We start from the raw sequence: 27001 nt of genomic DNA, 5'->3' as shown, positions 1-27001 counted from the left end.
TAGGAACTGCACACCAAAATAACAGATTGCTGCCGTCTGTAACATTCTGTCCTATCTGTCCCAGCCTCAGGGAAAGTATTCATTTTATAAAGGATCTCAGCAATGCGAGAGGAACCACCATTATAACAATTTTCTCATTTTAAAGGTCAAACCAGCAGTTCTGTACAGTTCGTAGCATGTTTGCACAGAAAAGCTCTGCATCTGGTATTATAACATTCCTATGTGTGAGGATGTGGATTATGATTTACAGTTTGGTTTCTGGAGCCAAAGAGCCTCGCCCTTCAGTCACTGTGCCAACTGAGGAGATCAGATTATCTTCTCAGGTATTAGGTGGCATTCAGATAACTGGCTTTCCCTTGAGCTGGCCAGTCTGAGGGGTCCTGGCAATAAGTGGTTAACATGATGACATTAAGAGCAGAGGAATCTCTCTCTGCTCCTCCTCTCCCTTTGAAACCATGAGGTGTGGCTTCAGTGGGACTACACCCTCAAAAAAAATTACGCCTATGAATCTCTATCCTTTTACAGATGCACCAAGTTCAGCTAATTTACCAACACAGGCCACAGGACACAGCTTTAAACTGAAGACAGTGCAACTTAATCATGTCAAACTCTACAGCAGCTCATCCCTCACCTCTGAAGGTGGTGTATCAGCACAAGGGTTATTCTGATCTGAACTCAACACCTCTGACAAAAATACCCAGTAAAGGCAAAACAAATTTGTAACACAAAAGAAACAATTCACCAGCATTAAATCATTCATATTTGTCAAAGGGTTAACATGGGGCACACGTCTGGGTCCACAGGACGACCTTTGGTTCTTTACTACAAATACATGCCAAATCCCAGCCACATTCATTACTGTGGATGGCCAACTCGTTCTCGCGTAATTTGTTCCCATTTACATATTTTCTGCTCTGTTGCATTAATCTGCATGCTGCATGGTGGGATGAAGCCAGTGCACCAACCAAAGCTGCCCCAGGGGATATTGGGCTCATCGAGCACTGCATGTATGCAATGAGATCCTCGTGATCCTCGTTGGCTGCGATTTAGGCATCGGATACAGTGCGTGCCCACGCATCTCTTTGCAGAGAATGCTGCGCTTCGGCTTTCCGGCGGCTCACACCGCTGAGCTCAGAGACAGAGGTGGGGAAGGCAGCAGCAGATTCACCCGCCCTCTTAGTCACACCCTGCCTTTACCCTCAGAACTCCACTGAGGGAAAACTTGAACTTCTGCTTTGTTGCTTCATCCCCCAAAGCATTAAACACATTCACAGCTCATTTCTCTCTCAGACGAACCTGTTGATATTAGAGGGAGTGAGCCACATGGCCTGGGAAGTGTTTCAGCTGGTGAATAAAAAAGCAACCAGTGTCAGCCAGAAGCATGTTCACAATTTGGAAAGGGATTTACGCTGTCTGTACTTGGTGCGTTTGAGGTTTATCTGCCATTAATTAACTTCAGACCAACTGGACTGCACTAGTGAAAACAGGAAGTTAGATTTTAAAGCAGCCATGGACTTCCCTGTGAGGACGTTTAGTCAGAAAAGCCACACACTGAGGGAGCGACAAACAGCCTACCATTTCAGTTTCCCCTAAATCCTGCTAACCGTGTCGTACTGTTAGGCATTTCCACTTTTCTGACAATAAGTCTGGATTGCCACATGCAATTATGTTTTTATATAATTTCAAACTTAAAAGGCATACAGAAAGCAACCCTAATGTCGGTTTCCATTTTTGCCAGGAGTGCACTCAACTATATATATGAGAGGCATCCCTGCCTTATTTCGGTCATTCGATTTTTACATCTCCATGAGGGGTCTGCTGGGGAAAGGTTTCTGTGTACCTTTGAATGTTCACCGCTCTCACCCTGCCTACAGGAACACTCTCCCTTTCAAAGCAGAAGAAAAAGCATGGGATCTGAAAAAGCAATCGAATACCATGTCTTTAACCAACCCTGAAATGCCCAGCCCCCATGCACAGCACAGCTAAACTCTCAGGGTGGCTGAAGCTGTATCCCAGCAATCCTTTCTACAGATAACTCCAGGCTCACAGACTTTGAAAACCATGGTGCGCATTACAGCATATAACCTAAAATCAGTGACCTTAGAATAACTGACCAGTAACAAAGGGAACAGCTCAATAACAAATGTATGAATATATGCGAGATACTGTGGTCAACAGATATGAATAAAATGCACAGCACTGCATTTAAAACTGTCTGGAGTGCCTGTGAACCCCAAAGAGTCTGCCCATAAACTCCAGACATGGACATATTCAGCTCTGGTCTTGTTGTGACCTGTTTCAGCAAGCTCTGCTCCTAACACACTCCGCCCATAGAGTGAATCCCTATGAATTCCCACGTCACCAAACCATCCTCAGTGTCAGCCTGCATGTGGCCCTGACATCACAACGGCCTCTTGCTCTGGTCTGGCCCCCTACTTACTCCTGCCTGGCTAAACCGCTCCTTGTTTTCTCTCTCCTCTGGAGAAGAGGGTCATGTGCTCAGGCTGCTAAAGCTCCGGCTCAGCTGTGGGGCGCAGACGGGGCCCGTCTTCTGGGGGCGAGTGGGAAGTTCTCCTCTTTCTCTGTCACAGAAATAAAGAGTCCTATGGGAAGAGACTGTACAATACAGAATCTCTTCCCCTCTGTCTCAGCAGCACCCCAAAGAGTCATAACTGCAATACTGTTGGTAAGGGGCACATCTGGGAACCAAAATGTTCCACATACATTTATACATTTGTTTCAGACAATTCATCCAACCCAAGTTTTCTACAAATTCAATCATCATAACTGTCAACTAAGTAAATGGCCTGTTTGTATTATTTGGGCTAATTAGTGAAATGCTGTGCAAGAAAGCAATCCAGGCTTCTTGCTGCTAAATGCACAAATGTTTGCAAGACCTAACAGTTTGTATACGGTGTTAAGCAGATCAGAGTGGTTTGTTATAATGCTGTAAACACGCGGGGGGTCACAGCATTTAAAAAGCACTTAATACAATACTAATCACAGACAAAGCTCTTTGGCTTTTTCCCAAGAACTGAAATTTTACCATCCTCTAATCTAGCTCTTGTTTCAATTAGATCAAGAGATAATGGTATCTCTTACTAAAGATACCATTATCTCTTGCTACTAGAAATTTATTTCTCTTACTACTAGAAATAAATACAACATTGTCTGTACTAAGCGGCTTAAACAGTTCATATGCCACGATTTTGAATCTACATGAATTTTAATCTGCATGTGACACTTCAATGCAATGAGCCCTGAATCAAATTCAACACCAGTTTTTATAAAATGTTTTTGTTTTACTTACATGTTCATCTACATGACTTGCAGGGTTTACACTTCAAAAATAATTCATCAAAAGAGTTTGAATTTCCCTTATTCTGGGGGAGTACTTCTCTTAGAGGATCTGAAGCCTTGACCCTCTGTTCAGGAGTCTAGGGTTCTCAATACTGTGTCTCATAGCCGCCTGCATTACCAACCAATCCACCATGTGCTCTGATGGTTTTGCAAGCTTTGTCTGGTCTGGCACTGCCCATCAAAGAACAGTACCAACAGGACAAGGGGAAACCTACACTGGTCAGCCACCCAAACGAGACGACAGTTAAATGCAACTATAGAATTTTACCAAGTGCCTAAGGCAGTCGAGTCCACTTATGTAATGTCAAGCTGTTCAATGGCATATTTTGCCCAGGCTAAGAGCACAGCTACAGGGTATACCAAAGCAACATCTGAAGACTGCTGCTTACTTGCAGGGATGCAGGCTGCTGAATCTAGCATGCTTAAAATATCTGATCAATAAGACCTTGGTAAGGGGCGAATAATAAGGCAGGCTATGCAAGACACTCAGAGAAACCGGGCTGCTGCACCCTGCAGAAACCTGACCCAGTATCCCTCTGCAGCCCTGACTCTGAGTGCTCTGACTGCACCAATGTGCATTTCACCTGGCACTTGTCATTAGACCTAGCCTATTCCAAGGGCAGCTGGCGGAACCGAGCGAGGCATCGCACCTACTGCTGCAGAGCTTGACGGCACAAGCTGGCTCGAGGGCCAGGTACAGGAGAGAGACTCCTGGCAGAGGAGGGGCAGGGCATGATGTCCCTGGGCCCCGGCCTCAGTTACCACTAAGGAGCAGAGTGATGTTCCCGCCAGCCTTTCAGTACAGACCACAAAGTCTGCGAGGGGCAATGAAGACCTAGCTGCTCGCAGAAATGTAAAATCGAGGTCAGCCCTGAAGGTCAATGGTCAATTCTGAAGAACAGAAGGACTGCCAGACCATTCCCCAAAACAGGTGGTGGCAATCTTGCTCTTGACTGACCTGCTGGTATGCTACATGAAGCCACTGGAAAAGCAAGGCAGAATGAGGTATCTCAGGATCCCACCAGGACAAAGAATAAGGGAAAACAAATCAGTAACTGAAAACTGACATTAACAACAATAATGACATTGCCAACTATTGGGATGATGATGATTTTAAGGAATCTTTACACTTCTTTGCCCCTCATTCCTTTGGCTCTACTGATTACATGATGATATCATGTCATGCCAAAAAATGCATGACCTGTGGGGCTTCAGGGTGAACTTTGGAATAACGCAAAATGTCAGAGCTTGAAGAAAGTTTAGGAAAACACCACAAGTTTCTACAGATGTTATGTTGTCTCCAAAACTTCAACAAACCACGTGTTCAACTCTGGAGGTTCAGAGAATGAACGCTCTACATACCTCCTCAGACCACTGAGTGAGCTTTACCACCTAAACAGTGTCACTTTCAGTTGGACAGAAAAAAACACTTCCTTCTGAAAGTAAAACTAGTGTCACTGCAGTGACCTCCTATTTGAAATGCATACGTCCATTACAGAAAACCATTTATTCGCTTTAAAATCAATACATTTACGTATCCATCCTGGAACGGGCAGTCTGATGTCCCGTTTGTGGTTGGTATTTTTCTTGCCAATAGGAACCTGGTAACTGTTTGTGAATATATGTTACCTTCTTTTCTTCACATATTTTGGTAAACATCCCATTGATAAATACAACAGAAAAATGCATGGGCATGTATAACTGTACGACCATAGTTTTAAACGTGTTTGAATCTGGAACTTTACTTCAGTACCGCAGTGTTTTTTTAGTTATGTAACGCTAAATCAAATATGGTGTTGGCTCACAGCAAATGTAACGGCCATTCTGTCCTTCCGTGTTCCCTCTTCGAATCAAACTAATATGTTAGTCACTTGTAAGGACATATCAACCCACTATCAAATACTTTGTCAGATGAAAAAGACAACACATCATTAAGAATTTGTTGCTAGCTGCACACTTCAGGGCGGTGTGATATATATCACAAGGGAAGCACTGCAGATCACTGTAAATGTATGTAAATATTCTGAGTACAAAATCTTAGTATCTAGCTAGTTATCCAAGCTACCTGAACATATGCTAGACGTCGCTAGCTAGCAATCCGAGTTAGATTTGCGAGCACGTGTCAGACCTTGACACGCTGGACGGTTTTCGGATGAACTTGAGTTTCACTCGTTCACGGTAGTGAGGTGGCACATCTGGATATCATCTTCTCACAAGCAAAAACGATTCGTTACCAAAAACAATCTGAGTTATATATTGGAATAACTAGCAAGTCGAGCGTTACGTACCTTAAACCGTACACAGCTAGCTGGCTAGCAGCGCGGCGAAATTAAAATTGGATTTTGTTCAATAACTAGCTTGCTACAAAGTGGCGCAAACTTGCCGCCGTGTTGCTACTATCGCTCTTAAGTAGCTAGCTACTCAACACTGACGTGAAGAAATCTGACCGTTTCAGATTTGGGTCACTGACCGAAACTTACAGGTGACGTTAACGAGCGAGTTAGCGACACATGGCTAACTTTCCAGCAATTTGCCGCGTTTTCATGATTAGCTAAGTTAACTACCAAATCTACAGAGCATGAGAGAATCCTAACCTTACCGGTGTGGCGATGTTACCGGTGAGGCAGTTGTCAGCTCCAATGTCATGACCTAGCTAGGCAGCTATCAAGAGAGAACCTATTAGCGAGTAAGATTCAGCAAAGATAAAAAGCGAGTACGCCGTCTCCTTTGCCTGCTGATGAACAACAAATCATGTCTCATAATCTTGCAGAGAACACTTGCACTGACTGCCCGCAGCAAGCTGGTAGAGGCCCCAGGAATAGCCGCTTTCCCCGGTTAAGCAATTCTCCCAGCAACTCCCTTTTCCTTTGCGGCTTGACGGCTCAATCCACTTCAAAAAGAACAGCGTCAATTCAAAGTAAAACTGGTCAAACGTTGTCTCAGCAAAGCTCGCACTCCTTACCTGGAATATTTTTCTTTGATTAGCGGCTTTCTTGTAGAAAAAGCCAGACACGGTCTCTCGTTGAACTCTCCTGATTTCAGTTCCGCTCGTCTACGGTCTTCCTGCAGGTTATCCTAGCTAGCAACACAACGCCTTCACGTTCTCAGCACAACCGACGGCTGGCGCGGTGACGTCACCAACGCTACCTTCAGTCTCGGGCCGCTCGTTTCACTGCAGAAATTTCCCAGTCCGTCCATTTGAATTGTCAACGTTAATTCAATTGTCAGTTCTCAATGAACGTTATTTAACAATGTACTTTCTGTGTACACCACACAACATGCACATGCACCACACAACAGCTTCTTAAATTGTGATTCACCGGTGAAGATATGAAGATTGAATATTACTGCAGTTAAGTAAATCTGCACGGATAAGGAATTAGGATGGCAACGATTACATTGCTATTTTGTCCAGAAATTTCAAACAGATTTTTATGTTGCAGACAAATGAACTCAGATGATAGTCAAACTTTGCATAAATTAAGTTTAAGTGGGTGTACAGGGGAGTCCAGTCCTGGATCGCAACAATCTAGAATAGTGCTTTTATGAGAAACCAATATTACAAAAAAGACAAATGAATCGAATCAACCTTTTAATCATGGAGCAAGGCATTCATTTTGTTTTCTTTAGGGGGAATCTAAAATCTTTACAAAATTAAGGAATATGATGTGGATGTGATCAAAAAGAAAGTGCCACACCCCTCCTAATACCGGTTTTGTTTTGTTTTTTTCTTAGAAGAAAACGCTTTGCAGTGAAGAGCACACCAAGCACATTGTCATCTCTGCTCTGCGGCAGTCTGTAATAGAAGCAGCATTTAGCTGACATGGCTCCCTCCTTTTCTGTCTCCATGGATACCATCTATCAAGCTGGTTGTCTCACGCCTCTGGTACAGTAGGCACACCAGCAGTTTCATCATTTATCCACAGCCGACAGGAAGCTGGCAGAAATTATGAAGACGGCACACTCTTACACAAGCATTGTACAAGCATGTTTGTCACTGTACCGATTCTCCACAGAGCACCATGTGGAATTTTCACATTTTCAATCTGTCTTCAAAATCTGCTCTATTCAAAAATAAAGACCAAAATCCCTAAAAAAAAAAAAAAAATGCACGCCCATTGATCAGATGTGAACCAGGTCTACCCTCAATTTGAATTGATGGCTGCATTTTGATTTAGAAGTTACTTACCTAATTGAGCTGAGTTTTGATTTGATTTTTACCATCTGGTGCGAAACGCCCTTTGCAAAAGTCAGAACAAATGTTGGGTTTGTCTTTACTCAGTGATTTGGAAGTCATGCCAAAAGACTTTACTCGTGATTTCAATAATAATTTTCTGTATTGAAAGGACTAAGTGATTGTTGTGTAGTTTTATGAGCTGAGTGGGTCAAAACAGAGTTAAAGACAGAGAAATGCTAAACACTGATACCTCACAATTGTTTCAATCATAAAGGCAAACACAAAATTAAAGGAGTATAACCACCTCACTGTAACCTAATCAAATCTTGGGTAAACTGTCCTGTAGCAGGTATTTTACAGGCCAGCACTGGTCCCTCCTGTATATGATGATAAATGCCAGAGTAAACTGAAAAGCATGTCTCACAAAAGGTAAGACTCTAAAGTTTTATAGTTACCTTACAGCACAAACATGGTTTGCACCACACAGTTCCACAACAGGGGCTGATGTAATACCTGTATGTTTGTAACTATGAGAGACAAGTGTATACTGAAGACATCTAACACACATTCATTTAAGCCACAAGAGCAGTCAAAACTTACTACAAACAAAGTCAACCACAAAACTCGATAATGAAATTCTAATTTCCCACCTTACTCTTCCCTGATTAGTGTCTTGGTTGAATTGGGCCTTCCAGATCCCATGCACAGAGTGAGTTAGATCCATTGAAAAGGTTTTGCAAATATGAAATCAAATGTACTGTTTCAGGAGGTGCAATAAACCAAAAGGTGGGGACATCTATGCCACCGTCCATCATCTATGAAAGAGCTACTCAGGAATACACTCCTAAGGGCCATACAGGTACATATTTTACCATGGGTTAAGTCCGTTCTTACATTCTTCGAATACTGATGAATATAGGCCCACATTTCTTTTCTGTATGTCCAGCTTTTCTAATGGCAGGCTAACATTTAACAAGAGTAGCTTTTGCTGTGGGAACTCCCGATTTTCTTCCACTCTGAAGAGATTATTTCCTAGCAAAATAAACAGAGATAATGCAGTGTCATTAGATTGGCACTGAACCTAATATAAAACATAAATGAATGAATCATTATGTCTTTGGATGATGTCCAACCCACTTCTTAACTTCAAAGAAACCACTTGCTATAGCAGATCAAGAACCCCTTTGACAGCAAAACCCAGGGATTCTGTATTAATCCAAATTCAGCAAAGCAGAAAATGGCAGAGGTGGATATGTCCAAAAATAAATCTTAAGATCGTCCTTTGAAAGGACCAGTCTTAAGCTAAAAAGAAAATCAGTGTTTCTTTTTACGCTGACTGTTGCCAAAGCAATCCACTCACAAAAATGAAACCAAGAACATGGTGACCTTGCCTTATGCAAGGATTTTTAAAACAGAAAATCAAACTGTTGATGCACAGCCTGACCGCAACATCATTTCATTTATTTTCTGAAAACTGCTAAAGCATCCCAAGAAAAGAACAAAATAATTGAGTTTAAAACCCACTTTTGCAAGGTAGTTTACTTAGCTATTTAATTTACTAAGTGTGTGGCTTAACCATTATTATGTAGTGGCCAAAAATGAAATGGGGTGATACTTTCCAGAGGGGGAAGAAAGTATCTCATACCATGTAGCTCCTGGGTAGGCTGCTGTCAAACAGCATTAACTACCTCATAGCATTTTCATAAATCTAATAATACTCTACAATGCCTCTCATAATGAAATGCTAAAGCTATTTCTACACACACCTAGCAGAAATCAGTAAGGTTATCATGGCCCATTCCAGTTATATTGTCTTGTTCCTCAATGTATTTATCTTGCTTTTGGCCTATGGCAGTGACTAACTCTGAAAAACACTGTTTTTTCATAAATAAATTCTGTGTTCATTCTGTACATTCTGAAGTGTGAAGACTAATACGTTTCTTGGCATTAGGAAGATTAAGCATTATTGGATGGCATCCAAATCTATGCCCACTGTAGCAATAATCTCTTCATTTGCCACACCAGTACATCCCATGATGCTGAAGGAGACAAAACAGAGGTATGAGGTGTCTGATGTTTCTTTAACAAGGCAAACTGCTGGAAAGGGGTTAAAAAAAATCAAATTTACCAGTTTGTCCACATCCCACAACTTATTTTAATTGTAGGGTTTAGACTGACAGATGCAGATATGCTGAAGTTATAAATTACATTTCTTAAAACATCCCTTTATCCATTTAAAGCAAAAAGGAAGTCTACCTTGTTCCTCAAACAGAGAAAAGGCAGATCATTTAAAAATCAGGCGAGTTTAAAAATTGCTTGTGTTACTAGGCTGCAGAGTCGATTTGCTACCCCCTAGTGTTTGCCTGAGGTAATTTCATCTTTAGCAAGACGCACTTCATAGAAAATTCCCAAGCAGTAATTATTTGCTGACCGCGACTATTTATGGTGATGTAGTTAAAATAGCAGCCTATATGCTGTGCACCTTAAAGAGTTTGAATTGAGCCAAGACACACAAGGTATACTGAAAGTAGAAGTGAAGCAGTCATGTCAACATGATTATGTCAAGACACTTGTGAAACGATTAACGTCCTCCAGAATAGAAAATGCGTTAGCATAAATTTCACTTGTTAAATAATTTTTTGCATTCAATTAAAAAAAAAAAACAGTGGGATGAGCAAACATTTAAAGTACATTCTCACCGTGCTGTTTGAAAACCACACTGAGAAATACCTGATGGACCATAGAGTAAAAATCCCTGGGAATATAAATTCATAGTGAAAAAGACTGGAAGAAAGAAACTTTATAAAATCTAAACATCTAAAACGGCATACTGATTAATACTCTATCTACAAAGTTCCAGTAGAGTTCTGTGTAATGAGGACAAAACAAGCACTAATCACATATAGTATCCATCAACTTCTGAAAAAAGCCTCCAAATTTAAAACCTTTCATGTTTCTTAGAGATCAGCACAACATCACTCTTCAACACAGGGAAAAAAAAAATCAGGTCTTGTATAAAAAAGAAAAATTAAAAGAAATTTTTACAAAGAACAGGACTTCAAGCTCTTACCCCTCATTTTAACTCCGGGAGACTAATTAAAAAGTGTTCTGAAGCAACAAGCCTGTTAAAAAGAAGTATGTTTTGCAAGGAAATCTCTGTCTGTTTTGTCTCAAACGACAGTTTTCATTTTTTGTTTTTGGCTTGATTTCGGGGCGAGCTCTTCAGTAAGTCTCGGATCCTGAGGTAGATTCCCGTGGCCTCAGCGACATCTGTGTACTCGGGTGTGTCTTCGAATGGGATAATGCCCGCTGCAAACTTACTCCGGTGAGGGACGGCCATCACCTTCTCAGCATCCCTGTCTGAAATCTCAGTCTTTGCGTCCTGGTTGTCAGCGATGGGGGTACTTTCAGCATCTGGTGGCTGCAGTGGCTCAAACTTATCCTGGATACCAGTATCATCATTTACCACATGATCTTCTGTGGACGGTGCCACCCTGCAAAGTTCTTCACCACTGCTGGAGGCCTCCTCTGACCTCTCAGACCTCTCCTCCTCCTCTTCCCCCTCCATCTCCACCTCTGTCTCTGTGTCAATCCGAGCAGGTGTGGAGGCGCCAGAGGAGCTCACAAGGGGAGTACCAGCAGCAGGCGTCTCTGAGTCACTATTGGTGCCATTGTCTGCACGCTCCAGTGCTGCCCAGATCAGCCTCTGCTGCTCCTCCAGCTCCTCCAGGGTCAGCCCGTCCTCCTCCCCCATTTCGTCGCAAAGCCGCCCACGCAGGGCTGGGGAACCATTGGTGGGTGTTGCAGGAGGAGTATCCTTGGGCAGGGGTGGTGGAGTGGGAGTGGCTGGTGGTGTGCCGCGTGGAAGGGGAGGGGGTGTGCCAAAGGAGGGCGAACCAGGGGGAAGTGGTGGCTGGAACTGAAAATTGTCAGGGCTCCGGGAGCTTTGTGGGGTTTCTGACCCTGTAGACACACACAGAGACATTGTTAAACACAATGAGAGGCAGTGTGGACTCCTGGAGAATACCTGGGTGCATTTCATAGAGCTCATCCCATAGCATTCTGTACACAGAGTATCACCTGGAAATTAACGGGTAATTCCACTTATGTCAGCATGCTGTCCCTTACCTTTAATATAGTATGTATCTATTTTTAATGAAAAAAACATGAGCTCATTTGAAATCCCACAGTTGTTTCTATGTTGCGCTACCTAAACCCAATAATAGGGTCTGGATCCATGGGCCTTCTCTGTAGATCAAATTATAATGTTGTTATGAACTCTTTACAAACCCTTCTTGATGACATAATATAGTTTATCTAAGCAATACATATACAGTAATGTACATTTCTGTATGCTCAGCCAGTATGTGTCTTCCTGTGTGGAATTTGAATTTCTATGCATTTCAGCTCATTGCTGATGAGTTTGAGGAGAAACCTGTACCTGAATCGACATCCATGTCTGAACACCTGGCACCATCAACATCAGACCTTCTTTTCTTTGAATGTCTGGGGGTCGAATCTGATTCATGAGCTCTTTTGTTGCAGTTGGATCCAGGCTGTTGGTAAATTGTAGAAATTAATATTCTGTGATTAGAAAAAAATACCATGAAGTTGATTAAAGCAGAAAAATGCCTCATTGTGAAATGGGAAAAAGATATCTACCACTGGGAAATTTCTGGACAGATAGGCAGCAAAATTGTGCTTCAACTGGTCTGGCTGCATTGGGATGGACCCATACAACCTCCACTCCTTAAAGAATGACAAATCACAAACACAAAATCATATGGCTCAAATACTTGCAAAATATTCCAAATATTAAACACCTTATTATACATTAATAAAACATTAATATATTACAAAGTAACAGTGTGTAATGGTTGGTTACTATACCCCTCGAACCTACACTGATCTAGTTCAGGGAAGCAAGACATGGTTATACCAGCAATAAGCCTCGCTATACTGGCATTCAGCAATTTATCATTATCATTACATTGTTACAGAAACATTATAGCCCTGCTGCTGAAGTACAATAGAATTGTAAAAAAAAAAACAACCTCAAACATAAACACTTACATCGTTTACATTAGCAGGGATAGAAACATTGAAGCCAGGGAAGTCTACAAGCTTAGACACGTCATAGGAGATTTTGTGGCTCTGGTAATTCTCATCCTCAGTGATTTCTCCATCACTTGACACTTAATGGGGAAAAATGATAGCACAGACATCATTAAGCATTAACCATTCCTTCAGGATGAGACAACCATAAAAATCCAGTTATCCACCATACCCCTAAAATAATATATTACGGCATAACTTAATCAAATATTTCAATAATATAACTAAACAATTCAATCACTGGAGTAACAGTGAAATTAATACATAATGTGGTATGGCTGTCTATGACAAGCGTTGGCCACCACAGAATGTGCAAAATAGCACTTCTCCCCACAGCCCCCATCAGCTATGACCTTACCCTTTCCGTCGTAGAGCATCAGGCCAGAGTTCTCCATCTCTGCCTCCTTCAGCCAGCCTGGTGGGTATCCCAGCTGCCGCATGCGGTAGACAAAGGGTGGAAGGGAGTTCGCTGCCATGCCCAGGGCATCAAGCAGCTCCTCACTGGTCAAAGAAATGACAAAATTCTCTTTCAATAATCTTTTATGAGTGAAGGCACAGTGCAGTGATTCGTGGTTCTTTAAGATTTCTGCATGAATTTTCAAACAATTTCAGTAACTCCCAAAATAATCACCTGACCCATCTAAAATGCTCCAGTCATAACTTATTTATTTATTTAACATAAACATATTTTGTTTAATAACAAAATACCATAAAAATAAAATGTACATGAATTATCTGTGTATGCATCACTTGTTATTTTTCAGGGCCCTGCAACACATTTCATGCTGGACATTCTTACCTCACTGTTCCTGGTTTATATTTCCCAAAACGCTCCTCCACCTCTTCTTCATGGTAACGCTGGTTGCTTTGATTATTACCTCCAGAAAACTCCTTCCTCTTCTCACTTATACGAGCCATATCCTTTGGCTGCAAACCAAAGCATCTTTTATCTTAGCAGTGAAACAATTTGACATGGTCATGCAGCTCCTGGGCTCACCAATACAGTTACATAGTTCTATTCAGTAGGTCCACTAATGTCCATTCATGTGGCAACCATGGTAGCTTACCTTGGGGCAGTCTCTCAGTTGATGGTCTTCTGAACCACAGTTGAAGCAGCAGGGCTTGGGTCTGTCAGTGACGTTATGAATTAAACAAGGCTAAACATTACTCTTACAATGTGAGGTATATTTACATAAGTGTTAATTAGCGTGGCTTACCGTTTCTCCTTGATTTGCAGTTCTTGTCCATCTGAAGCAATCACCTGGCCGAAGACCTGTTGGTATCTTGACAACATTGATTCAGGAACCTCATTTACGATGGCTTGGTGGAGAAATTTCATTTCCTGGCTTGTTTTATGTGCCCCAAGAGCAGGCAGTAAATGACTCACAGCTCCAACAACGAACACAAAAGGAATAAAGGCAGATCTCAAATCTTCCATTCTGCACATACTGACCTGTGGTGGACACCAACTCACAAGAGTCACACCTACTAAAAACAAAACTGACCCTAGGAAGGCATATATGCAGATGCTCAGTGGCTATGCTCAGTATCCTGGGCTCAGTGCCCAAAGTTGCAGCTTCTGCTAAATGTCTAAGTGAGGGACAGCTTAAAAAGGTGGCACCAGTATCCTGTGCAGGTGGGGCCATGCTCAGTGTCTTGAGGATACTTAGGAATCTCCCATCCTTCAGTCAGCTGGGGGTTCTCATTCAGCAGGGGCTGTCCTAGTTTGTCCAGACAGAAGCTGGTGAAATACAGCACACTCCCAACCACCTGCAAGAACACCAACATGACCCCATGAACTGCCATGTCATGTCAGAGTGATATTTTGCATTCCAAGCTGCAGTAAATAGTCTTGTTTCATAGTTCCATGGCATTGCAAACATGCAGACTTACACTGAAAGCATCCTTGATCTTTTTGATGGTGTCTGAAGCTTTTACTTTACAGTGCTCTTGTAGAATGAAACTTGAAGTCTATGTGGGAAGGAAGCAGAAATCCAAGCTAATTTTCAGTCATAGCAGAACTCATACCAGCTAAAAGTTTTCATTATTCACGAGAAGGCCAATGTGCCAGGTTAGTTTGGCAAAGGGACTGTAAAGCTGACATACTTGAGGCTTGACATGAAAGGAGGCTTTTTCTTTTTCATTCTTCTGTTGCATGTGCTTCTGGATAAGACCACAGATGCTGTCTTCAATCTCCTGCCGACACTGCCTGGCAAAAGATGTAAACACGTGTACATCAACTGTCTGCAACGTGTTACTTTTTGGAAGAATATCATAATCTTTTCCCAAAATTCAGAAAAAAACAGATATTACTTACTTTGAGATGTCATTGTTTGTATAAAGTATCTGAAGCAGTGGCCCATCCAATTTAGAATCTTCTACGCTTATACCACTGTAGAAGAAATGACACTTAGAGGACTACAGTTTTACTCTAGGAAAATCCCACTTGAGTGAACGCTGTCTGAAATATAGAAATATTTTTTCATTCGAAGTTTCTTTTTTCCGGAAAAAAAGTCTCGTTTTGTAAGGAAGTTTGAACTGACTTACCTTGGTCGTGTCAAAACATTCAATTTTCTCTTCAGCTCCTGATGTGAACAACTTGTTAGGGAATACTTATATGCCAGACATTACTGCAAAAACACAATTCTCGTGACGAAGCATGGGCTACCCATGTAACGTATCCAAACGTATCGAACCCGACTTACTTAGCTACACAGGCTAACTACCTAATGCACAATACAGCATGGTGTATAATGTCATTGTAGAGAAATGAAAGTGAAAACACATAAGCGGCCACGCAAACGGATAAAGAAATATCCACCGACGGTTTTTTTCATGAAATTCTGAGTTCTTTAAAGTAAAATTCCAATTCATACATTACATTAACATTATTGGAATTTTAGCAGGCGCTCTTATCCAGAGCGACTTACATAGGTTACATATTTCCATACTGTATTCACAACAGCAAGCTAGCTGACGTTAATTGTTGCAAACATTGCAATCTAGACTGGCTAGCCAGCAAACACACCTTTGCTTGCTGCACAGAAGCACAGGTAACTAGCAGATTTCCACTGGCACATGAAATCGTAGTAACACGCCAACAAACGAGAACGGGAGTTATATGATGACAGACAAGCGCATGGCACGAACGTTAGCGAGAAAAATACACACAGCTGGCTTCTCACCAATGGCTATGTGAGCGGCGAGATTTGATTTCCCGTTTGAATTAGCTGGCTAGCTGGCTGGCTAGCTAAGCTAGCGATACAGGCCCCGACCCATGCTCGAATCCAGGTGAATCTGACAGCAAAACTATTTTTGCCATCAAACAGCCTGTGGTTTCAATTGTATTAAGTTCACACTATCTTCGGCAAAATGCATGAATATTGCCCAGCAAGACAGTTAAGTAGCTAAACAGCAATGATTACAGCTTCATATACTCGCTAGCATTCAAACACAACGAGTGGTTTCATCTACAAGGATATTCTCTGCTTGCAGACGGCTAATCGTTTCTTCACATTCCTCTAACTTCTCTCGAAGCTCAGTGATTTCCTCTGGACCTTCTTTGTCATCTTCAAACACAATATGGGTCTGTACAGGTCTGCCCTCTTCAAACTGCTGGAACAGCTCACTGTCACCAAAATCAACCTCCGCCATCTTTGTCTGTGTCTTGGTTCGGAGTTCAGGGGTCATAGGTAGACACACGCAAGATTGTCGATTGGTTGTGGAAGATCCTACAACTCTGTAATCTTTCAAACAACCTCGGCGCCATAGGTGGAGTTTTCAACAACCTTGGAGGGCAAACGCAGCACTGGAAGGATGAATTTCTCAATGACGCCTTTATTAGTGTGTAGAGTCATTATCCGTAGTGAAGGGTGGGATACTTTTAAAAACTACTCAAGTCAGAACAAGCTACACCACGATTACGTGGTCTGAGGGTTTAAACTGTTTTCACACATGGTAGTAGAATTAATGCCGTTTAATGGGAAAATACCCATTCATATAGCAGGTTCATAAAAATCTGGCTCAGTTGTTTACACGTTAATAGACTATGTAACTGGCTATGTACTTAGGCCCACTTTAAGGATCAAAGTTGCAAACTTTGCAAAAAAAAAAAAAAAGAATTAGCTAGTTTGCTAGCTACTTACATCTCAAAGAATAATGTGAAACGAACAACTGATTGTTATCTACCTTTTATGTCACAATAACACAACATTCTGAGAGCTGCTACAGATTTTCACCTTCAACCAACCTAACAAAGAAGCCAAGATAATTCTTGTTTCGATTACAAAGTCATTCGAAGTCGATTCAATTTAACATCAATCGCCCGTTGCCAGATTTTATACTGTTGAGATGAGAAGGGGGTTATTTTGTTTCTTGTATAGAAAATGGTAAAATTCCAACACCTCCGTCCAGTCTCCCACCCACGACACGGAGAAAAGATACATGCATATACAACATGGTGAATGTTTGTGCTTATGCAAGCCATTTATTAGTTAATGGTTGAAAAAATCTTTGGAGCAGATTAAAAAAAATCTGACAGAGGACGTTTCAATGAGTCATGTCCAGCCATTGTCATTGTCTAACCACTTAAAGATCAATTTATTGTAAGAAGTTTTAAAAAAGATGATTTTTGTAAAGCTTGCTTTTTGCAGTCTGCGTTTAGTGTATTTTATCCCAACCACATCGATCTCAACAACCATCCTAAATCTTCAGGTGGATGAGCAGAGCACATGCAGGTCCTGTTGTTCAATTTGACAGGCCTGCTTGAAGCTCAAGCCATGTGAATGGGCCACATACAGTGCCCTGTGCTGCTCCTTGTTTTAGAGATTGTGAGGCACGATCCCATTCCAATTAGGGTACCTGATCTAGGCAGCAGAGGTCAAACATTTGAAGATTTGAGCCTCAAATGGCTGCTGCCATTGTACCATTGTAGAAAATACTTTGGCTTTAAGTTTTTATAAAATTCCAGTTTGAATTTAACAAACACAGAACTTTGCAATAAATTGCTGCTTCCCATTCCTTTCACCCATTGGATTCTTAGCAAATCTCTTGCTCAGTCTGACTGCTCCAGAGGAACTGATTTATTTTATGTTATTTCCAGCACAAAAAACTAAATCTGCAACTGGTTGTCTTTAAAACCAACCAAATGCTAAAGAGCATTGATTGAGAGAAACAAAATTCAACGTGTAATGAATACACTTTGAAATTATTTCTTCAATAGTAGGATTAAGTATGCGTACAAACTAGACGATTTATAAACAGCCCTTTAATTGAAATCTATTTCTGTTTCTCTAGGAAATAAAACACAAAACTCATCCAGTTGTGACGTAAACTCCTCTTTATTAGTCATACTTTGGCTTTACACACTTGGATACTTGTCTTCAAGTGTAATGTTTGATACATAGTTTTGACAAATTACGAAGTAACCAAAACTTATACAATTTCAGACAAGTCCTCTAGATCAGAATTACTGAGTGCAATCAGTTTTAAAGAACCAAAGCAAGCTAACACCTGAAATTGTACGTTAAGACATTTGAAGTCTATTTCTTGTTTACAGAAAGATATTCAAGCTGTCAAAATAATTTGCTAACTTGGAACTCTTCATATGAAAATCTTTGTAACGAAAAATGTAAAGCTAGTGCTCTCAAAAAATACATACAGCACAATTGATGGTAGAACTGTTTAAACTTTATATCATGATAGCTAAGCAGTCATCTTGTCAACTCCTACTGTAGTTTGGGCCGACAGAAGCACTGATGGAAAAACTTTCAACTTTAGTAATTGCAGGAGTGGTCAACCTGTGGCTCAAGTACCTCATATGTGGCTCCATAGACTGAATGGAAAAGACACATCCCTTTCGAATTGGGTCAATGCTATTGTTGGGCTGTGTGATTCACATAATGCTGTTACAGCATAGGCAAATTTGAGGGAGCTCTTCAGCAAGGATTGCCCAGATTATTCCGGTCATATCACCAGAAGCACTTTACAACAAACTAGCAGAGCTGCAGTTTGTTCTGCAAAATAGCTATTCCATCACTTCCTCGGGTCAAGTGTAAAATATGTCATATACAAATTAATAAGCAGATGGGAAATAAAAACGTGTTCACAAATCATACACAAATCAGGTCCAATTTCAAAAGCATTTTTGCAGTGACCCTTGACAATGACACTGACAAATTCTGCCTCCGGAATTGGCAGGTTAGTCACCGTTGTTTAGAATCCAAAGGGATCTAGGACAAATACCTAGTGATGTATGAGTTAACTTTCCTTCGGTTGGACAGATTAGGTGGATATGGACACACTATACCTTATTCTAAAAGCTATTATACTCAAAAATCTATTAAACTACATTTCAGAACTCAGAACAATATTCTGTTACCATACATCAATCAAAATTAGAACATTTGGTCTACATTTTGAGCCATTGTCTTAGTAAAGGCTACGCAAGGCACTGCTGTAGTAGATATGCCATGCTAACGTGTGTGCTTTATTAACCATTGGCTGTATATTTTTTTGAGATGACAGTGCTTATGGAAAACAAATATGGTGAGGTAAAAAAAAAAAAAATCAACAGTTCCTGTTTTAACATTAAGGCGACATTGTCTCAATGCATAGCACAAAGAATGCATTAATGTTGACAGTCCTGATGCACATTAAATCAGCTCTTAATGTCCTAAAATGGAGTAATAAGGCCTTAACAAATACAGCTGTCTTACTGCAAACAAATTTAAATCAGGGCATATTTGTTATTGCCTAAACAAAGCTACCTGAAGTTAACACATTACCCAAATATCACTTTTGCCATCCAGTTATTTTCATACGGTAGCAATGATTGTGGAAAAGGCAAAAAAAAAAAAACGAAAAAACATTGATCTGGAAAATCAGCAGTAATGTGTATCCAGAAAACCAAAGGTTGTATTCTTTATTTAAGTAAATATAGCTCGTACAAAGGCCATTTTATGGTTCTTGCAGTCATGCCATTAGTGGAAATACAGAGCCAACCCACTAGATAATGCTCCCTCTTCCTTTATTCCTCAAGCAAGGACTAAATGGGCCGAAGGTCTTCCAATGAAATGCTACACATTCTATGACTTTTTCAGTTGGCTTATGCCACTGGAACTCAAATGGAAACAAATGAAGCCGTCCACTTTACATCTATATGTTTCATTCATGTTAAAACAAAAGAAAATATATACAATTTTAGTACAAAAAGCAGGGGACATAGCCATTACAATTCTCTAGCCCTGTACAATCCCCTGGCTCTGCCCATATGAAACCACTGCATCATTTTAAAAAGGTGTACAGAATCCAACTGCTGAGGCTAAATCAGCACTCGCCTATTTACAGATTACTTGAGATGTGAGATTGTTTCTCCCAATAAGTTACAAATTCAATGCAGCATCCATGCAAGCTAGACTACTAGCTTTTTATTCAGTAAACAGACTTTTACACCAGAACACAAAGCTTGAACAGTTCTCAGCGCTGTGGAAAGGCTACGTAGAGACGGAAAATGTGCAACGTTATATAGTGTCCATCCCTCGAGAGGAGAAGGCCGAGGAAAAGCCCAGCCCCATTCCTCTCTGGGTGTGGGTCTGAGACCTGGCCATTTCATATTGGACGTCCAGGTTTCTGAACATTTCCTCCTGCTGCTGCAGGGTTTTTAAACCTTCCTCATTGATCACGCCTGCAGCACCGCCGTCCTCTTCCCCCTAGAAAAGGAAGTCAGTGGGTAAATAAGTCAAGCACAAGAATATATTTAATTGAGTGACACACTTGGGAAATTGCCACGCCCGTAACATAGAGATGCTACATTTTGAGTATTTGAAGAGTTTTGACTCTGCCACAACAAATGTGTTCTCTCGGCTATATAAGAACTATACGTGCATACCGTGCAAAATTGAGGCATTACTTAGAAAGGAGAGCACAGACTGTAAAAAGTAGCTCCTCGCTGTAAGATGACAACTTACTTTAATGCCCATCAGCTTGCGGAATTTGACATTTTGGTCCTTATTTCCGAAGTTCAGCTTTTCCCATAGCTCAGCTGTCTGTGACTTGTCCTTAAACAAAAATGTGTCCACCACTCTCATTTTTATGCATCACATATAATCAAACACTCATACTGCACACACTACACTTAAGAAAACCTATGTACTGTGAAGCTAAAAATACTGCAACACTAAACTTCAGCATGAACTTTAAGGAAAACAGACATTTAACAATTCAAAATAATACTTCAAAGCAATACATTTCAACACATCTGCACTCCACATGCTCTAAAAAACAAAAAATATAAAACAAAGGTTTGACAATTCAGGCTCACAATCATCACTTGCTTGGACACTTTTCCCCAAGACTATTTTCTGTGCTGTGCCTAACAAGGTTAAAAAGGTAAACTACATTAAGTGCCCTCCTTACCCCTTCTTTTTTCCCCTGCCAGAGCATCTTCCGCTTCTTCTCCTGCTCTGCAAACTTCATGGGGTTGACTGCAGATGGGTTGTAGTAGCTGGGTACAGCAATGCCGGTCTCTGCTAGGGTTTTGGCCTGCAGGGCTGCCATCTGAGCTGCCATGGCAATCTGAGGTGTGACCTGTGTCCCCGAGGCCAGGAGTGCCGCCACGTTTAATACCGAACTGCTGCTGGCTGCCACCACAGGGTCACACAGGAGAGGACCGGCCACTGTGAACCAAATTGGTCTGATATAAATAAACTTGCCTGTTCAAAACAATTCTGTACATGCTTTTTCTGATTCTCCTTCCGTAGATGAAAATTATGTATACACTGCCCTTTGATACTGGACAGACCTACACATAAAAAAATGTAATAATGTTTATGCATAACCCTCAGGCATCTCTTACCTGCGACTATTTCCTGCTGCTGCTGTTGTTTCTCCAGCATCTCCTTCTCCTTCTGCTCCTGTAGCTTCTTTGCCCTCTCCAATCTGGTAAAATATAGAGTAATTAAAGCCTAGTCAAGTTAAGCCCAGCTAAAGTCCAAAACTGGACTCACACAGCCAAATAGGATAAATATTAGCTCAACAGAAATTTGGTTCAGTTAAAGCAGCTGCAGTACCTTCTGGCCAGGGCTTCCTGTGCGTCCATGGCAGTGTTTCTGCCCCGGAAGGCTGGGGGACTCACGGATCGACTGCGACTCTTTCTGCGCACTTTCTCGCTTCTCTTTTTCCTTTCCCTGAGAGAGAGAGAGAGAACAGCATTCAGCCACTGGCGAGCATGCCTGGCGTCGCGCACACACACACACGTACGCGCACGCTCACAGAGAGCGATAGGCAGGTGGGGACTCACTTGCTCTTGCTGCGGCTCTTGCTCCGGTGCCTGTGCTTGCTCCGTGATCCTGAGCGACTCCGAGCCCGTCGCTTCCTGTCCCGGCTCCTCGACCGCCTATCCCGGCTTCGGGAACGGGACCGTCTTTTATCTCTGCTTCTGCTGCGATGACGCCTGAGGTGCGAAAGATGAAAGATTATAAAAACGCTCGTTTGCCTTTATGCAACCCATATTCCTTTGCAGAAGTGATTAGGTTAAATTTGTACGTCATGGTTACATATGTTTTAAATGTCACATGAAAATACAAACAATGACAACCAGTTTTAAGTAAGCATGTAGCTATACTGGACATTAATATTGCCACAAAAGTATCCGGCCAAACACAAAATCCAACAAATGTGTCCACATCCAACAAAAGTGGCTATGCTAAGTGGCTATACCACATAAATTGGAAGTTGCTTGCAAAATGTCTAAACAGTCAACTTTTCAGTAAGATTGTTTTGGGACAGGTTACGGCCTTTGACTCTCGCTCATTCTGAATGTTCACACATTATTTGACTGCTTTCTACACAGTAATGCTGCTGTGCTGTAGAAAACTGAACATTTCCATACTTGTACCTCTGCCTAAAATACACAGGGACACTTCCACGTATCCTTAATTTAGCAAAGCTGTCACACCCCGTGTGGGGCGGTGCTCACCTCTCTCGTGACCGCGATCTGGAGTGGCTCCTGCCGCGGCAGGGCTTGCCGTCTCTGCGTCTGTGCCTCTCCTCTCCGTTCTCAGCCGACAGCCTCTCCCGCCCTTTCTCCACCTGATCCCGCTCGTGCGACTCCTCGGGCTTGTGCGATTTAGAGGGCTTGTCGGAGTCCCTCCTCCGTGCCTGTTTTAAGAAGAAGGTGGCTCTTTCAGGAAAATAGTGCAACAAAGAGAGTTAGTAAGAGTTTTAAAAAGTGTGCCAAGTCATGTAAAGAAGCAACTCCTGGTCACCTCTTAAAATCCCCCACCCCAAACAACTTATGCACTTCAGGCATTTGACACAAACAGAAATAAATCAGACAAAATTTTCCATTTTTGTTGGTAGGGACCCATGGGCTTCAACACCAACGTTGCCCATTCTGTTCCACGTGTGAAACCTTGACCATGGCTTTATCCTTATGACATCACTTACACTTTAACAATAAAAACAGGTTGCAGTGAAGCACTAAATGTATTTCACAGCATGGCTACCCCTGAGTGTTACCAACAACTACATAATTTCAACACAAAATCCTTGACTTGAAACAAGGAACCTTTGTCATCTTACAGACACTCCTACGCTGCTTCAAATACAATGCTGGTATCCATCAGCTGTTTATGAGTGGTCTGTAAATCACCACCAATCCTCCAGTTTCCTGCTTGTCCTATTCTTTATGGGCAATGTAAACGATACTGTACATGGGCAGTTTATTTCAGTTCAGGGAAAAGGTAAGCTAACCTGCTTTTTTTTCACACATCTCACGTAATCCGAGATGCAGTTTTTTCTTTCCTACTATAGCTGTATAAGGCTCCATTGCCTACACTCTATTTTAGTCAAATTTTATTATGCATTGTGTTGCAGGGCATGCATCCAGTTAAATGCTATATACTAATCATGAATAATCGGGTCATTACTGACAGCAGCTGTCTGGGTTGGATACATCTGAAAACGGCTAGAAATTACTACAAAGGTGTTGACTTGTCTTTATGCAAAACAAAAAGTTACTTCTTTTCTAAGAAGGCAAATATGAGTTTGAATGGTGGTAGTTACCTTTCCAGGAAGTAGGCATATAATTTTGCTATCTTTGTCAGCAGCGTCTTCAGTTCAGAGAGTCTCTTCGTGCATTAGCACGCTGAGTATGATTTATTATAGAAATGTTATCATGTGATCTACACACAGAAGTTAACAAAAAAGGAAAAAAGCTCCTACACAAGCATATTTCATCTAAAATGACTACTTAGCTATGGCTGCCCTATGGTACTCAATTTAAAGGTGACATGTCTTAAATGGAAAACATGAAAAGAAAAACATTTACATTTTTTTCATGTCACTCAGTCATGCTTGTCTTACCCATTAAGTCTGACATCCAACTTAAATACGGCTCTGTACTTACCATGTACTACAATTAAAATGACAACTACAATTTAGTTGAAACAAGCTGATTTTAGCCCTAAGTGACTGCGGCGAACTAAGACTAGTTACCTCTTTGCTCCTGCTCCGACTTCGTCTGTGCTTCTTGTCAGCTACGATGACAAAATAGAAAGATCAACTTGGGACATGCATCATTCTACACAGTCACACAGAAAAAAGGCAAAGAATATTTTACGAGTTTAACCTAGGGCAACACAATCTTCTGTATCTATGGGGCTTTCCAACCTTTTTAATCAGATTTACTTTTTCAGCTATGTGAGGAAGCATGGCTGCACTCTGACCTTACCCCAAAGATAATTATTTCAAAAAATATGCATTACATATAACTGCACTTCCTATCAAGTATCCACAAAGCAACCTTTGCTCTCAACCTAGACATCATTTGACCCATGAAATCGGTAACTGGTAGCAGGAGAGCAGCATACTGTATGTAGGAGAAAATTTCTGGGAAATTTCCCATCGATTGCCGTGGTGAACTTAAGGTTCTACTTTCTAATATGCCTGGCTACACAAAGTAATTTCTTTTAAATAACTACAATCTTACATGAATATAGTGTACACAGCGGCCATGTAAATGCCGTTTTGTGTAATAACGATACATTTGAACTTACTTGATTTGCGTTTTCGATCTCTAGAACGCGACCTTGATCTTGAGTGATGGTGTTTAGAACTTCTGGGTGATTTTGACGATTCCATGCCCTGCTTTCTTCTGTCCGTCTCAGAGGGCGATCGTTTGGGTCCCAGCTCGTCTACGACGGTTTCACTAGCCTATGAAAATAAACAAAGTAAAGCCAAATTTACTGATCAACTAGCAACAAACCAGTCCTGTCAATTTGTTCTCTAGTTGTAAAATAAGACAACAAAGCCATCTTATCCGGCTACTGTTAGATATGAAGTAGCTAATATTAGCCTAAAGAATTACGTTAGCAAACTGGCACGCAGAGGGCTACTTGTTAACGTCAGACATACCCTGGAACTAAATTATCTTACTATACTACTGCGAAGCCCCTTCTCACGCCACTATCGATTACCAATACATCGAATTAGACTAGCAACATTAATTAGACCACCTTGCTAGACTAGCTGGACGCAAAAGCTGGATACGCTAGCTACCAAAATATAGTTTTAGCGGCGGCAGTAACCCTCACAGTGAAAAACCAAATTTCATAACTCATAAGGCAATGATAAATACCGCACTTAATCCATCGTATTACACCAACGCAAACAATCGATTAGGTAACAGTCGAAGAATGACCGGCTCGCCTGTTAGCTGCATTCAAGACTCTAAGTCCCGACATGGCTGCCCGCGCGCCATCTTGTTAAAACACGACTCTGATGCATGTAATTTTCATATATAAAAACAGAACACTATGGAGTGAATTGGACGTAAGAATTAAGGCACATACATACCGCCATATCACAGTCTTGTAAACAATTAAACGCTTAATTTTACGGCTTCCACGCTTCACCGTCTTCCCTCACAACCACTTCGCCAACACAAACCATCCAAGATCTAGTTCCCGGATGTTTGCCGTGATGCATCATGGGATGTCGTAAACCACGCCCTCTTCTAAGAGTTCTGCAGAACGTAGAGCCTATGGGTGTTGTCGCTTATTAGTAGCTAGCAAAACATTTATGGACATCAAAATACAGTAGTTAAATATAATTTCAAACTTATTGGCTTTATCTACAGTATTTATTTATAGCTGGGTAGTTGGAGTTGGATACCAATCAATTTACATGAAAAGAAAAATTACAGTTGGCAAAGTTCAGTAGTAGTTGATATTACTTTTATTTACACATAATGCCACTTCAGCGATAACGGAATCAAAATTATGTATACCCATTAAATAACCCTCCACCATGTCTCTCTTACATTTACGTTTGTGATTATTACTATTCATTGAAGCATAGCAATGATGGTAATTCCAGGTAATTCGCATGATTATGTTACTAACCAATCGATATCATTTTAAGACACTATGGTAAATGGTGATGAAGTCATCCGTTTCATAATGTGAAAGAGTCTACATACCACCTCTCACCCTGGCTGATTCTGCATGGATGGCCAATACTTTCATCAATGCGTTTTTTGCTTGTCGCTGTAACATACATGGTAACTCGAGTATTTGTCAAAAAGGTGTGCATTAGTATTTAAATTGCAATTTCTTTATTGTTATGGAGAAACCTCACAAAATAACAGTAAGTGTTCAAAAAAAAAAAAAAAACTGAAAACAAAAGGAACCAGCCTGAGCACCCAGTGAGTTGACAAAGTGAGTCACACACCTCTATTTAATCGGCCTTTAATGTGGCTCGTTAACAAGTGGGCTGGTTGTCCACAAGTAAACCACACATATTGACAATCACAAACAATTAAACAATTAACCTGTTCAAATGAACTTGAGTGATGAGAAAAAAACCAAACAACAATCCTTAAACATTGAACAAATTGACCATAAAAAGACTTGGGCAACAGGTGAAGGTTTTCCTTCACAATTGTTCTTGGTGTTCATAAGAATATGACTGATTTAGTTGTTTAGTAGCATCCCGTGTCAAGATAGTTGTTTGTTTTTCAAAAAAAGGTCTATTGTATGAAGTGTGTTTTTTTCAGTATTTCACATTGGAAACGTGCAGCTATTAACCATCTAGCAATACATTTATTCATGTAGGAGTCACTCTTTTGTTAATTACTACCAGGATCTTAACTGTTTGAAATATTTTGTGGAATTAAGGCGGCAATGCCTATCAATGACATTATATTTGGTTTTAATGGTTGTGTAACGTTTGAGGAATTCAACTGTGCTATAGCAGGCCAGGTTTCATTTCTAGAGGAAACAGCATATCCAAGACACAAATCAAATTTCAATATTTCACCTGTAACAAAGTTTAAAGTCTCATAGTATT

The 27001-nt window shown here is 41.1% G+C and overlaps 3 protein-coding genes across 4 annotated transcripts in view; all 3 read right to left on the bottom strand.

The window, feature by feature from the left end:
- Positions 1-6418, bottom strand: part of LOC118776004 (CAP-Gly domain-containing linker protein 1-like) — a 54515-nt gene extending 48097 nt beyond the window's left edge. For both annotated transcript variants that reach the window (XM_036526018.1, XM_036526019.1), the window contains exon 1: positions 6323-6418. The gene's annotated coding sequence lies outside the window, so the exon portion shown is untranslated. The remainder of the gene's footprint in view (positions 1-6322) is intronic.
- Positions 6419-10605: 4187 nt separating this feature from the next.
- On the bottom strand, positions 10606-16311 carry zcchc8 (zinc finger, CCHC domain containing 8). Its single transcript, XM_036527119.1, has 14 exons — positions 16135-16311; positions 15200-15242; positions 14970-15044; positions 14759-14861; positions 14546-14623; positions 14319-14422; positions 13870-13935; positions 13720-13780; positions 13452-13579; positions 13011-13153; positions 12611-12732; positions 12200-12286; positions 11979-12093; positions 10606-11500 (listed from the first exon to the last, which is right to left on the bottom strand). The coding sequence occupies exons 1-14, from the start codon at positions 16304-16306 to the stop codon at positions 10722-10724; spliced, it is 2076 nt and encodes a 691-aa protein (XP_036383012.1). The 5' UTR covers positions 16307-16311; the 3' UTR covers positions 10606-10721.
- Positions 16312-18298: 1987 nt separating this feature from the next.
- Positions 18299-25615, bottom strand: LOC118776970 (arginine/serine-rich coiled-coil protein 2-like). The gene is made up of 10 exons (XM_036527640.1): positions 25508-25615; positions 24709-24865; positions 24149-24189; positions 22629-22810; positions 21951-22103; positions 21721-21837; positions 21507-21589; positions 21068-21327; positions 20620-20709; positions 18299-20361 (listed from the first exon to the last, which is right to left on the bottom strand). Exons 1-10 carry the CDS (start codon positions 25511-25513, stop codon positions 20173-20175), a joined length of 1278 nt encoding a protein of 425 aa, XP_036383533.1. The 5' UTR covers positions 25514-25615; the 3' UTR covers positions 18299-20172.
- Between the last annotated feature and the right edge of the window lie 1386 nt (positions 25616-27001).

This window comes from Megalops cyprinoides, chromosome 4 (genome assembly GCF_013368585.1).
Source record: "Megalops cyprinoides isolate fMegCyp1 chromosome 4, fMegCyp1.pri, whole genome shotgun sequence".
NCBI classification, from domain to species: domain Eukaryota; kingdom Metazoa; phylum Chordata; class Actinopteri; order Elopiformes; family Megalopidae; genus Megalops; species Megalops cyprinoides.
The sequence above is the reverse complement of the archived record's forward strand: the minus strand, read 5'-3'. Positions and strand labels throughout refer to the sequence as shown.